Source organism: Eulemur rufifrons, chromosome 1, assembly GCF_041146395.1.
Source record: "Eulemur rufifrons isolate Redbay chromosome 1, OSU_ERuf_1, whole genome shotgun sequence".
Lineage (NCBI taxonomy): Eukaryota > Metazoa > Chordata > Mammalia > Primates > Lemuridae > Eulemur > Eulemur rufifrons.
The window spans coordinates 29,850,514-29,865,494 of NC_090983.1; the positions used below are offsets into that span (position 1 = coordinate 29,850,514).

The 14,981-nt window shown below is 36.2% G+C and overlaps 1 protein-coding gene across 1 annotated transcript in view; it reads right to left on the bottom strand.

Moving 5' to 3' along the window:
• The window catches only part of NBEAL1 (neurobeachin like 1), a 148,971-nt gene that overhangs the window by 16,796 nt on the left and 117,194 nt on the right, over positions 1-14,981 (bottom strand). Inside the window, exons 44-47 of the mRNA XM_069468588.1 lie at positions 12,434-12,543; positions 6,837-6,954; positions 5,430-5,527; positions 3,009-3,125 (exon numbers count right to left, since the gene is read on the bottom strand). Of these exons, the coding sequence (XP_069324689.1) occupies positions 3,009-3,125; positions 5,430-5,527; positions 6,837-6,954; positions 12,434-12,543 (443 nt within the window). The remainder of the gene's footprint in view (positions 1-3,008; positions 3,126-5,429; positions 5,528-6,836; positions 6,955-12,433; positions 12,544-14,981) is intronic.

The following is a 14,981-nucleotide window of genomic DNA, read 5'->3' on the forward strand; positions in this document are numbered from 1 at the left end:
GAATTATGTACCACGTTTGGATGGCATACTTTAAACTTCTGAAACCCATCACCTTCTATCCTACTACTCTGCTGTTAAACAAGAAACGTACATTTCAAGAAGCAGCAATCATTTAAAACAGCCAGTGATCTAGGATCTTTCCTTTTCCCGTGCTATACTGACATGAATATAAAGTAGAAAATATAGATCATATAAGAATAACAACTGCCATTATCTTATTATGATGTGAAAGAACAATAATTTGAACTCAGTTCCTTGATGTGACAATAATTCAGAAAAGATTCCTACCATTTATTAGGCAAAGTATAACATTATTGGGTACATATCATACATCAGGTATTGTTCTAAGAGTTTTATAGGATTAAGTAACAAATTATAAAATTCATTATAATTTATAAAATTATAAAAAGTTAGTGTTTATATTTTCTCTTCACACTGTGAATTAATCAAGAGAAGAATGTCCTGCATTTGAAAAAGACAAAATGAAAATGGTATCTGAAAAAGTCCACTTATTAAGTCCTTGCTTTCACTACTACCTCTATTTTCTTCACCACTTGAACATGTAGGAAGAGAAGACCTATAGAGGGCCTTCTCTTTTTATATGAATGTATGGGGAAACATCTCTTATGATATGAAAAGGGATCAACAAATTATTGGTAACCAAGGATATCTATCATTTTCTTTATCTGGCTCCAGATACTGGTCCTGGAGAAAGCTACTGTGGGACATGGTGGGTACAGAGAGGGGCAGATGTGTCACTGCACCTGCAGATGGAACTTAGAAAGTTATTACTAAAAAAACAATGTCACAAATGATTATGCACAATAAAAATAGTTCTATCAGCATAATATAATAAATATAGTATTGCATGTTCATGAGATTATGGGTCAAATAAAGTCTTATAGGTTGCCTACATGCAGTAAAGAGTTAACATAGCAGGCCTGAGACTGCCATCTTTAAAGAGGCCTGCTTCCAAGGTGGCCTTTGGCTGGCACCAGGACTTGGCTAACAAACAGTTCCTTACACTGACATTAAACTTTCCCTTAATAATAACGATGGCTCACTGCACCTAGACTGTGCAGACAATATGGTTTATGCTGAACGCTTGCTTTATATCTGGAATTTGGGTACGTGTTAGAGAGAGGTGCACATGTGACCAGCTTCCAATAAACCTTGCATGCTGAGTCTCTAATGGGCTTTCCCCAGCAGACAAAAATGTGTTTTCACGTTTCATTACTGAAAAAATTAAGCATGTCCTGTATTACTCTACTGGGAGAGAACTCTTGGACACTTGCACCTGGCTTCCCCTGAAATTTGCCCCCATGGGCGTTTTCCTTTTGCTGATACTGCTTTGTATCCTTTCAATGTAATAAATCCTAGCTGTGAGTACAACTATATGTTGATTTCTAGCAAATCACTGAACCTAGGTGGTCTTGGAGACCCTCAATACAACATGGGAATTAGTCATCAATTCTGAGCATTGTTTCTATGTGTTCTGAGTTCTAGGCAATTGATTGAGATACTTTTGGAAAACAACCCATCTTTTAGTTTGTATTGTCAACTTAAATAACTATCTCGATCAATATGAATCTAGGAAAAGAGTGACAGATTAATTTTGAAGTGCTTTCACAACCATGTAAAAACATATTTATATTAAAATATAGTATGTCCTATAAAAATATACATTACATGTCAATTAAGAAATAATTAAAAAAATACAGTGAGATTTACAACATTATCATTTGAGTAAAATTCATTATAAAGCTATAACTGTTATAAACCTTATAAAAAATTTTTACACTAAATTATTGAATGGTGTATGGAATTTAATAAATACATTACAGTAATGCTCTAATGCAGGGTTTTACAAACTACACCCTGTGGGACAAATCCAGCCCACCACCTGTTTTGTAGGCGGTTTGGTGAGCTCAGAATGGTTTTTATATTTTTAGATGGTTACATTTTAGGTGGTTATATATATAACTACATAAATACTTGATTTTGTCTCTTGGTCTACAAAGCCCAAGTATTTACTATCTGATCCTTAAAGGAAAAGTTTACCAACCCCTGCTGTTACTATATAGAGAATGCCTGTTCTATGCCCATCTCCAAACTATTTTCAATAACTTTTTTTTTTTTAAGAGACAGGGTATTGCTCTGTTGCCCAGGCTAGAGTGCAGTAGTGTCATCATAGCTCACTGCAACCTCAAACTCCTGGGCTAAAGTGATCCTCCTGCCTCAGCCTCCTGAGTAGCTGGGACTACAGGTACATGCCACCACATCTGGCCTGGCTAATTTTTCTATTTTTTGTAGAGACTGAGTCTCACTCTTGCTCAGGCTGATCTCAAACTCCTGGCTTCAAGTGATCCTCCTGCCTTGGCCTCCTAAAGTGCTGGATGTGAGCTACTGTGCCTGGCCTCTTAACTTTTTATCTTCTTCTACTTTTTTTTGCCAAGAGTTAATACTATCTGTTCTAACCAAATTCATAGATATGAATGCATTTCATAATCACATTCTGAACTACTCAAAGTAATTCAATATAGATATTTAAACATTTGAATTTTTTGACTTGAACTCTTTCAATTACAGCATTAGCTACTCCTGTTTTATTTGACTCTTCCTTCTATCAATTAACAATATGACTTAGTGGTCCCTATTTTAAAGATGAGCAGAAATTATAATTTAGAGCTACTAAAATATCGTCTCCATCTATATACCATCTCAACTGCCACAAAAAGCATTTTAAAGCAAATTATTTATTCTTACTTGTCAGGAAAATGTGAAATAGAAGAAAGCAAGCCAAGAGAAACTGTTCAGACTACCACTCAGAAGCAAATAAAAGCTTTTAATAAAAAAGTTTTAAAAACCCAAGAACAGATTATTACAGTAAAATTTACCATTTTGGAACAAATATTATAATCCTTCTCCTCCATTAAAGAACAAAAAGAACTTTAAGATGTATAGAATTCACAGAGAAAATTCTTTGATATTACCAAGTTGGATATTACCTCTATAAAAAATGACTTGAGTTCCGGGAGATGTTGAAATAGGTTTAGGGTTGAAGTGTCTATTTTGGTCTGCTTTTGCACTGCTTCCTCTGCTGATAATCTAGGAGGGTGTGGTTCCTTAAAAATAATTTTAAGGAAAAATTATTCCATATTTATATTAAAACATCTCTCACTGTGTTCCTTCATACCCACCGGGCTCTAGCTACAATGGATTATATACCATGCAGTGTTGACAACTCCAGGCCTTGGCTCAGACTATTCTCTCAGATGAGTTACTGCCTTCTCCATTTCTATGGAAATCCCATTTCTACTTTAACATTTTTCTTAATGCTATCTCTCCTAAATTTCTACATCAGAATTAATTATTCTCTTTTATTATTTTCCTTGGCAAATTGTTTATATTTTATTTAGTACTCATTTATTTCTATTAATTTAATTCTATTAATATATTGGATTACATATAGTTGCTTATGGTCTGTCCTTCCCAACTAGGCTATAGGTATTTGAAAGCCAGAGATAAAGTCTTATCCATTTTTGGATTTCTACAATAGAACAATACCTTACATACGGTAGATGCTTAATAAATGTTTGATAAAATTAAATGCATTATTCAAAATTCAAAATGCATAATTCAGATGAATCTTTAATTTCTGAAACAAGATCAAAATGTCAATATTATCAGAATCAAATTATAGATATTGCTGCATACTTTTCAAATAAATTATTTTTTTGCCCTTAACTTTCATGTCAGAGACACAGAACAGTATCACTTATATTGATAAAACAAAGTAACAAGCAAAATTAACATTCCAAGGCACAGTTAAAATGCAAAACAGAATTCTATCTGAAGGGAATTCTTTCATCTCTACCACAAAATATTAGATTATAGGCATTAGACGTGACAGCTATAAGTACTAAAATATTTAGCTCTTAATAAGTATTATTCACTTTATTTTAAATCTGAGGCTGATTTTTATATAATTTTTTATGGTGATAAAAACAAATTAGCACTACTCTTATAAAACCAAAAGAAAGGTAAAGCTGATGCAAAAATATTATAGAAGAGTTCTGTTTTATTCTGTTACTTTGCCTTCTGCCTGTACCAGAAGGTAAGGGATAAAGCATTAATTTCATATATGACTGTTCTGTTAAAAAACAATATTGGAAGTTCTAAGTAAACCGTTGCTAAGGAATAGTAACAATTATAAAACTTAGCCTGATAATCGAATTGACAGGGTACATCTGGAACCTAGAGCTTAGATATACTATTGCTGTAATAGCTGTGGAGATTTCAATTCAACCAATATTTACTGTGCATATACTATATGCAAGAAATATACAAAGATGATTAAGAGAAGGTTGCTGCCTTTAACATATTTATAATTTAGTAAGGCAAATGGATAAGTACGCAACTGAGACAGAAGGTGTTATAATTAGGTCATAAATAAAGGCCCATAAGAACACAGAGAAGATCTGGTTTAACAAAGGTGTACATTTGCTAATTCAGAGGAAATCACGGTATGACAGAAAGGCCTTGGAGTTAGATGGTGACGCATATAAATCCTACCCTAGTTACTTTCTAGTTGTGTAAACTTAGAAAAAGTATTTAATTTCTCTAAGGCATTGTAGGCTAGATATTCTTTTCTGTGAGGGTTGGCTTCACCATCTAAAACATGAGGCTAATTGGATATTTAGTGTGAGGATCAGGTAAAGCACCTAACACAGTGATTGCATAAGAAAGTATCTACTTAATAAATGGTATATTATTGTGTATTCCACATCTCTAAATTTATATACTAACAAAGATCAAGACATCTTTGAAAACTAACATTAGATTAACTTCTATGAATCCAAACCCGTGTGCAGTTAAAAAATGATTTAACTTAACATACTGGCATGGGGAAAGAAATATGTGGTAACATTTAATAATTTTATTCTACATGTCATATATTCTATAATTTGATTGTTAGGACTGGGTTTGGGCCCTGGATGGTAAGTGTCCTTTTGGGGCAGATATCAGCTACTAGAACTTTTACATGTGGAACAAGTCCCAATCTAAAGACAGTTTTAATGGCATACTCTAATTGGTACTCAGTTTTTCCTCTTGGAAATAGTTAATATAAGGTGACTGGCTTTCTTAGTAAATAGAAATTCTTCTGTGACTTAGAGTAATTGGATATGTATGTATGGATTTTGACTTCAATATTTTGTTATTTCAAAATAGGAACAATCATTTAAAATCTATTTATTTTTAAGTGAAAGCAATTTTTTCCAAATTCTAGATAATTCTGAAATAAAGTTTTATTTATTTATTTATTCAAATAAAGTTTTAAATCATTAAAATCCTTAAAAATACTGGTAGTACTGCTCCTTAGCAATTCAATTCTAAGACTTAAGTTGTCAATAACTTCTATCATTTACCTTTAATAGTTGGCAAGGTGTTTGCCCAAAATTATTAATCATCCCTTCTAAAGCTTTTCTTTCTTTCTCATCTGTTAAGGCATCTAGATCCACAGCTCCTAAAACCAGAAGTAGTCAATTTACTATAGAATGAAAACAAATCAGCAAGCCACATCACTGATTAGTCTATCAGACTGATTAGCATACTTTCAACAAAATATTATTCCATTCTTCAATTTATTACATTGAAAAGAGGTAATTTTTTTAAATCAGTAAATCTTCAAACACAAAAATAAATTTCATCCATTATTTAGAACTAACATATTTTAAACACTTAAAAGTTAATAGGTACTCTATAAAAGTTTCTCTTGGAAAAACATAAACTATACTCAATTGTTTTCTTCATGATAGTCAAGCTCAAACAGAAATACTGCTTTAAGTCACTGCTTAAAACAAAGGTTGGGAAAAGTGATATTCTGGCTAACTGGCTATACTCAGGCACACCTAATATAGATTGTTACATGTCTAGTGATTGGCTAAACTAGGTAAGTCCAAGCTCCTAATAACCATGCAATACTACCTCCCTACAAACCTATAACCTGAATGGATATGGCATGGTGAAAATACACTTATTTACCAAAAGTCTCTGACTCTATTCAAATTTACGTAACTTTACAATAGTTAGACTCTTGAGAATGATGAGTTCTACTTAAAAATTAGAAAAGAATTACTTTTTATCCTTTTAAAGCCATCCGAAAATGTTCTTGAACCTGAGCTAAATGATATCATCTTATTTAACATTTGAAGAACTTATTATTTGTAACTCTAGAGGCCTTCTTTCAAAGTCTGGTTACAATTTAATACTAAATATTTAATGTAAGACCTGACTGAATAGGACACATATGCCAGAGATCAAAACCTTTATGGTACTAATAATTGACATTTATAATTAGATTTGCATATACACTTAACTATCACAAAAAATGCAGCAGTCTCTTAATCTTTCAAATAGAAAGTTGTTGGTTTTGTTGTTGTTATTGAAACAGGGTCTCGCTCTGTCATGCAGGCTAGAGTGTAGTGGTGTAATCATAGCTCAATGGCTTGATTACAGCTCACTGGCTCAGCCTCCAGAGTAGCTGGGCTATAGACATGTGCTACCACGCCCCGCTAATTATTTTATTTTTTGTAGAGACAAGTTCTCACTATGTTGCCCAGGCTGGTCTTGAACTCCTGGGCTCAAGAGATCCTCCTGCCTTAACTTCCCAAAGTGCTGGGATTACAGGCATGAGCCACTGCACCTGGCCAGAAAGCTGTTTTTAAAATGTAATCTTTCTCATATTAAATAGGCCCAAAAGATTGTGTATAAACATATGTTAAACAATAGCTTCTATCAAAATAAAGCAAGAGAAAAGGTATATAGGTTAATACCTTCATAACTACAATAATAGAAAACATTGAGTGCCTCCACTGCAGCTGGCCCCCTCTGTTTATAGCCAAAAATCAGATCTATCCATTCATGAAGATGAGCAGAAACATATTCAGACTCCTAGAAAAGGAACAAATTTAATAATTAATATAGAGACACCTTCTAACTACACAATGTAAATTGTAAATTCAGTTCTTTAAAATAGAGCAAATTAAACATTTCCACACACAAATCTTTCTGGCTGTAAATAGAATTATTTCAAAATCATGTTAAACGTTTATTCAATATCTACTACCAATATTGACTATTCATATCTACTATAATGTAAATATCATATTTATTAATATCAACATATACATTTAGCTAATGGGTGAAGAGATTACAAATATGCTAATAACAGCCCAAATATCAACAACAAAGGAGTTAAAGATAGCTGTGGGGCCGGGCGCGGTGGCTCACGCCTGTAATCCTAGCACTCTGGGAGGCCGAGGTGAGCGGATCGTTTGAGCTCAGGAGTTCGAGACCAGCCTGAGCAAGAGCGAGACCCCATCTCTACTAAAAATAGAAAGAAATTATATGGACAGCTAAAAATATATATAGAAAAAATTAGCCGGGCATGGTGGTGCATGCCTGTAGTCCCAGCTACTCGGGAGGCTGAGACAGGAGGATCCCTTGAGCTCAGGAGTTTGAGGTTGCTGTGAGCTAGGCTGACGCCACGGCACTCACTCTAGCCTGGGCAACAGAGTGAGACTCTGTCTCCAAAAAAAAAAAAAAAAAAAAAAAAAAAAAAAAAGATAGCTATGGAATGCATCTTTGTGGTAAAATTTTCACTAAAATATTTGTCTAGAAATTCAATTCAAGGTAAAAAGAAAAGAATAGAAAAAGACATTCAAATCATGGCAATAATCAAACCACATTGGGGTGGAAGAAATGGCTGCAAATCACTCTTCTCCACCATACCCACAAACCAAGAGGTGGATGGGGTGGCAGGCAGAGACCTCCTGGAGCCTGGTAGTGATAACTTAAAAGACAGTGAGAAAATTGTTATTGGAGACAGGATAAAAAGGTACTTAGGGTTTAGTTGCATGAAAGATAGAAAGGGTACCTAATGAACTCATGGATTTGGGTGTGAAGACTTCCAGATAGAACATTTTAAAGTGCCAATTGGCTTTTTTAGCTGCCTATGATAAAGTATGAGAAAAGTAAGAATCCAAAGGGAATTTTTCCATAGTAGCTGCCCATTTGGCCCAAAGTAGAGAAGGGAATGTTTTGTAAAGTAATGTGGAATGGCTTTTGTCCAATAGAGTTGATACATAAGAAACCCATAAAGTTTTAAATAGAATTATACCAGTTCAGACTAAAAGAGAAACTGTTCAAAAATGAGGAGAGACCTTTGGCTTTCAACTTACTAAGAAAGAGGCTGACAAAGATACTCAAGTAAAAAACAAAGGTCTTTTTATGGAAAAGGAAGAATGTTGTGAGGCGGGGGAGCCAAACGCTCAAGGGTAGAACCAAGAGGCACTGAGAACCACTCTCAGGGAATAGGACTGGATCCTAACAAAAGATCTGAAAACATGTCCCCACTAGAATTCATTTTTTCGGTTAGAAATGGGATCTTGCTCTGTTGCCCAGGCTGGAGTGCAGTGGCATAATCATAGCTCACTGCGGCCTTCTGGAATTCTGAATTGCTATAAACCAGAGACTGCTAGGAGCCTCCCGTTTTTCTTCCCCCTTTGAATGGGAGTGTCGGTTACAGTTGTGTCCTTTCACACCACTGTTGTTATATGGAGGCAGATAACTTGTCTCTTTTGTTCTGTCTTCAGATCCAAGAGGAGCCATACCTGAGTAGCTTCATCCACACCCAGACTTGATTTAGATAATGAGAATCCTGGACTTTAGGCCTCAAGCCTTAATGAGGCAGGTAAGCAAACTACTGCCTGTGGGTGAAGTCTAAGTTGCTGCCAGATTTGTAGATAAGTAGTAGAACACAGCCATACCCATTTGCTTTTGCACTACAATGGCAGAACTGAGCAGCTGTGACACAGACCTTATGGCCAAAAAAGTCAAAAAAATGTACTATATGACCCTTTACAGAAACAGTTTGTCAAATCCTGGCTTAATGAGATGAGACTTTGGGGGGGGGGGTGTCTTGAGAGGAAGTGAGCATATTTTGCATGTAGGAGGAATGTAAATAATTTGTGACCAGAGCACAGACTACATGGTGATTAAAGATAGCTGCAGGCCGGGCGCGGTGACTCACGCCTGTAATCCTAGCACTCTGGGAGGCAGAGGTGGGAGGATTGTTTGAGCTCAGGAGTTCGAGACCAGCCTGAGCAAGAGCGAGACCCCGTCTCTACTGAAAATAAAAAGAAATTGGCTGGACAACTAAAAATATACAGAAAAAATCAGCCGGGCATGGTGGCAACGTGCCTTTAGTCCCAGGTACTCAGGAGGCTGAGGCAGAAGGATCACCTGAGCCCAGGAGTTTGAGGTTGCTGTGAGCTAGGCCGATGCCACGGCACTCTAGCCCAGGCAACAAAGTGAGACTCTGTCTCAAAAAAAATAAAAAAAAATAAAGATAGCTGCAAATTCTTTCTCACTCTTCACCACTGAGAGGTGGAGTTTACTTTCCCTCCTCTTGAATCTGGCATTGATACTGTTACTATTTAGCCACTACAAAGTGGCAGGAGTGATGCAATGACAGTTCAGAGTATTATTTAAGAAAGTGTGCAAGCTTCCACTTTTTTACTTTTGGGGATCCCTGAGTGCCACGTGAGAAGTCTGGCTACCCAGCCAGCAGGAGAGACCACACGGAGAGGAGATATCCTGAGACTACATGGAGAGGGAGAAAAGTCCAGCAACCTACTGTCTCAATGCAGCCTTCAGATGATTCCAACCTCAGCTACCAGATGATTACAACTGCATGAGAACCTCAAGCAAGCTGAGCAGAACTGTCCAATTGAGACCAGTCAACCCACAGAACTGTGAGAGACGATAAAATGGCTATATTTTTAAGCCACTGAATTTTGGGATAATTTGTTACACAGCAATACATAACTAAACCACATATTTCTAACCTCTTGTTAATATTAATGGAGTTGTGAAAGTTGTCAGAATCAGAATGGAGTCACTTATGCCAAAGCCTAACAAAATGGATTGGAGAGGCCATAAAGCAGAGACTTTCAGGCCGGGCGTGGTGGCTCACGCCTGTAATCCTAGCACTCCGGGAGGCCGAGGCAGGTGGATCGCTCGAGGTCAGGAGTTCGAGACCAGCCTGAGCAAGAGCAAGACCCCGTCTCTACTAAAAAAATAGAAAGAAATTATCTGGACAACTAAAATATATATAGAAAAAATTAGCCGGGCACGGTGGCGCACACCTGTAGTCCCAGCTACTTGGGAGGCTGAGGCAGTAGGATTGCTTAAGCCCAGGAGTTTGAGGTTGCTGTGAGCTAGGCTGACGCCACGGCACTCACTCTAGCCAGGGCAACAAAGCGACACTCTGTCTCAAAAAAAAAAAAAAAGCAGAGACTTTCATGCATACATGCCTATGATAAAAATTATTACAAGAACTCTCTGAAAACCACAATCTTGCACAAAGGTTGCACAAAGGCCACTGTAACCATACACAAACAATACTTCTGCGAGGCTGTCTGCCCAGCAACTGCCTGTTCAACCTTGGACTGATGTCACCCTTATTATTAACACATTAAGTGCCATGTGAGTTGTATTTAACTCATGCTAGTTTTGAGCCCAAAGCCTCATGAAGTGTATGTAACTCACACATCTCTTCACTTCAGGAGCCAGGAGAACTATTTTTCAAGTTGCATATAACTCACACACAGAAAAGAATAAAAGATAAAAAATGTTTCATTAAATTAGAAACGATTGTTTTGTTTTTGAAGTTTTTATTCTATCTTCATAATAAAACACCGGGGCCCCAAGGAAAACATTTTTTTTCCTAGTGTGGCAGTCAATGTGTTAATCCTTGTGGTCAAGGATAACTGTTTCAAAACGATTTATATAACCTTCCTCATTTTACCTTTAAAACCCTTGCCTTCCTTTGCCTCCCTGGGTATATCTCTGGCCGCTCTCCCCGGTCACCTCCTGGTTTTCTAGGGCATGTAGGTATTACCAGATTGCAATCCATCATTCATTTCTCAACAAGTGGTGTTTTTTTTTTTTTTTCTTTTTGAGACAGACAGGGTCTTGCTATGTTGCCCAGGTTGGCCTTGAACTGCTAGGCTCAAGGGATTCTCCTGCCTCAGCATCCTGAGTAGCTGGGACTATAGGCATACACCACTGAGCCCAGCTAAACTCATTTTTTTGTAAAGCAGCCTTCTGATTTCAACATTGTTATATTTAAGAACCAAAGAAGGCAAGAAAAGCTTCATCTTTTTCTGCTGCACCCCTTTTAATAAAAGGACTTGTTCTGTAAAATTTGACCTTTTGGTCAAAAGGCCGCACTTAAGGACCTAGAAGGCCACAGGTTCCCCACCCTGTGGGGAAAAGGACCTGAGAAATTCAGGCTAGTTAATAAGTAGCAGGCTATTTTTCAAAGTTGCTTTATTTTTTCTCCAATTCCTTGTTCATATATAGGTTTAATGTTTACAAATATTATAATCTAAGTCTGAATTTTGTAAATTTGACAACTATATACTAACGACAAAGAATATTTCCAAGTATTGACCTAACTGGTTTCAGAGTCTGCCAACATTTCAATTTAGACAGAGAACTAAGTGGGCTATCATGGGAAAAAAATGGAGCCATCATCATCAACAAGATAGTAACACAATAACAATGTTAAACTAACCCTCACTAGACCTTCAATTCTAAATTAGAAATTTAACTAAAAACTAATAAGTTTTTCAAAGTGGCATTTAGGATTTAGCTGCCTGTCTTTCTTCTTTTTCTTTTTTTTAGAGACACGGTTTTGCTGTGTTGCCCAGGCTAGAGCACAGTGGTGTGATCATAGCTCACTGCAACTTCCAACTCCTGGGCTCAAATGATCTTCCTGACTCAGCCTCCTGAGTAGCTGGGACTATACTCATGCACCACTATGTCCAGCTATTTAAAAAATTTTTTTGTACAGACATGGTCATGCTATGCTGCTATGGCTGGTTTTGAACTCCTGGCCTCAAGTGATACTCTTGCCTCAGCCTCCTAAAGTGCTGGGATTACAGGTTTGAGCCACTGTACCCAACCTACATTTAGCTGCCTTTTTTATCAGAAGCTTAGTGAAATTCTTCAGAGAAAACAAAAATGTATTCATCCTTGTTAGATTCAAAACAAGTTTGAAAATTGCATAACATCAAACTGTACCAGTTTAGTGACTGGATAGTTAAATATACAGCAGGGAGACATCGTACAGAACTAAAATATTTAATATTTTGCTATATACTCATAGAACTATATTGTATCACACAAAACAGAAGATTCAGATCCTCAAGATAAATTACTATGTTGTACTTTCTAAAAAGAGCACATATAATAGATGACAAATTAATATGGAAAAATAATTTACACCAAATATACTTTATCCCACCCTCTGGAAAATATTTATCTTATTAATCTGTCTAATTTCTAAACACAAAAACCTTACCAGAGCTTTCCTATGTTTATAGATGAAATCTTCAGCTGACTTAGCCCATTTCGGAAGAATGACATCATTTACTACTTCTTTGGAAACTTGTAGATGACCCAAGTTAAATTCTAAGACATGTAAAAAGAAAATGTATCAAATCATTTTAGGTTTGTGTAAATGAAGTAAAACAAATACAAATGAGGGCACATTCTTAAGCAAAACAGATGTTTTTTTTTCCTTTCTTAATTCTCATCTGTTGGAGTACATTCTCTCAGTTAACTAAAAAATATAAATAAAAATAAAATAGTTTTAAATTAGTTATCAAAAGGTAAATCAGAATAAGAATTAACTTTTTTTTTTTTGTTAAGAAAAGTGGGAGGAACTACAGCTACAAACCTCACCTTAATCTGACCAAAATATAATATTAAGTTTTCTTCTTACACTAAAAATAAATAACATAGCTCCTATAATGGTTAATTTACAAAATACAGCTCTTTAGAGATTTTTGGCATAACTTAAACTCACTCACTAGAAGAGTTATATTTATCTTCTGGAAGAATAATATATTTATATAACACTATTCTAAATAGATACTTGCATAACAAAATTTGCTCATATAGTTAGAACATGGCATTTTGAAAAACTTTCCCCAATATGAGGTTTTTTGGTTCACATAATGTGGCGTGGGAGATGGGGGTGGGGAGGGGAGGAATGTTAATACAAAAGACCTTCAAAAAAGAAGGCCTTAAAATACCAGGCTTAAAATACCAGGATGCTGCCTTAAAATATCAGTATGTCCCAAGTTGGAGAGAGGTTTAAATATCATAGAATGACAGTACCCACAGGGTCTTTGGCTTTAAGTTAACCCAATCACTGTGTAGCAGATATTGTTTGTTGCCCACCTCATGCCCATTCCCCCTTCTTATTTGCTAGCAGAATTAATTAACTAATTAATTAATTAGACAGGGTCTTGCTATCTACCTACCTACCTACCTATCTATTTATTTTAAAGACAGGGTCTTGTTCTGTAGCCTAGGCTGGAGTACAGTGGTGCAATTATATTAATAGCTCACTGTAACCTCAAACTCCTGGGCTCAAGCGATCCTCCCACCTCAGCTTCCCTAAGTGTTGGGATTATAGGTCTGAGCCACCACACCTGGCCCTTTATTTCATTTGGGTGTCCATCTCTGCCCCATGTCATGCCCATTCCAGGTGACCTGTTTAGAGCTTGGTATATGATCCAGCTCTGGAGAATGAGGAGAGGTTATGAGAAATAGTTTTTTAATCTTAGGAAAGGACACAATGGACAAACAGTTCCACTTCTTTCTAAGATACTGTTCTATCTGCCTATGTTGCCTAAAACTGCTTCAGTCATTTGTAACTATGAGAGGAACTAGCCAAAGCCAAAACACTCAGGATGGCAGAGTGAAAATACAGAAAAAGTTGACCTTGATGATGTTAAGTTACCTGAAACTATCATATCTCAGGGGTTTTATTATGGAAAATAGTAAAATTTCCTTGTTTGCACTATTTTGATTGGGTTTTATTAATACTTGTTTTTGAAGGCATTCTAACTGATATATTTGTCTTCTCCCACCCAGCCTCTTCCAAAGAGGTAATGGATAGTCAGAAATGGAATCCATCAGGACAGTAGTGCAAAGGACAGCAGTGCTAAGGACAGCACCCGGCTCTGATGAATATCATAAATTGTCAAGCTAAGAGTACCTTAAACTCTGTATCCAAATTTAGTCTGTTCATCCCTCCTATTCCAGATACCCTACTTTAGGAGACTCCAGTTCAATGGCTGACTGGGAGTCTAGCATCAGACTCAGCCAATAGATTTACTTGATTTTCTGAAAGTCACCAATTCTGACTGCCTTACTCTGAAAATCAGATGCCCTGCCTCCAATAGCTTGTCCTGGAATACATCAAAGTGACAAACATTAACATTACATGTTAGGGGTCAAAAAATAAGTTAATAATGATCCTTTAATACTATAGAATTTCCAGTAGTCAAAATCTTGCCAATTTCCTTATTTATGTTTATTTTTTCTCTTTTTTTAAATTTTTTTTTATTTCAGCATATTAGGGGGGTACAGATGTTTAGGTTACGTATACTGCCTTTGCCCCACCCGAGTCAGCTTCAAGCACGTCCATCCTCCAGACAGTGCGCACCACACCCATTAAGTGTGTATATTCCCATCCCCTCCTCCCCCCTCCCATCTGCCCGACACCCAATGAATGTTATTACTATATGTGCACTTAGGTGTTGATCAGTTAATACCAATTTGATGATAAGTACATGTTTATTTATGTTTAAAAATAAATGTACAACTACCTCAAAGAAAAAGTATTTGGACATTTAAAAGTATATTTCCTGCCATGCTTCTCTATAATTTTCAAATACTATAATAACTTTAACCCTGTCACTATTTTCAATTTTCCTACTCTTCTATGCTCTAAAATCAGGAGTCAGCAAACTTTTTCTACACAAGGTCAAAGAAGAAAATATTTTTTGGCTTGTGAGCAATATGGTCTCTGCTGCAACTACTCAAATCTGCTATTA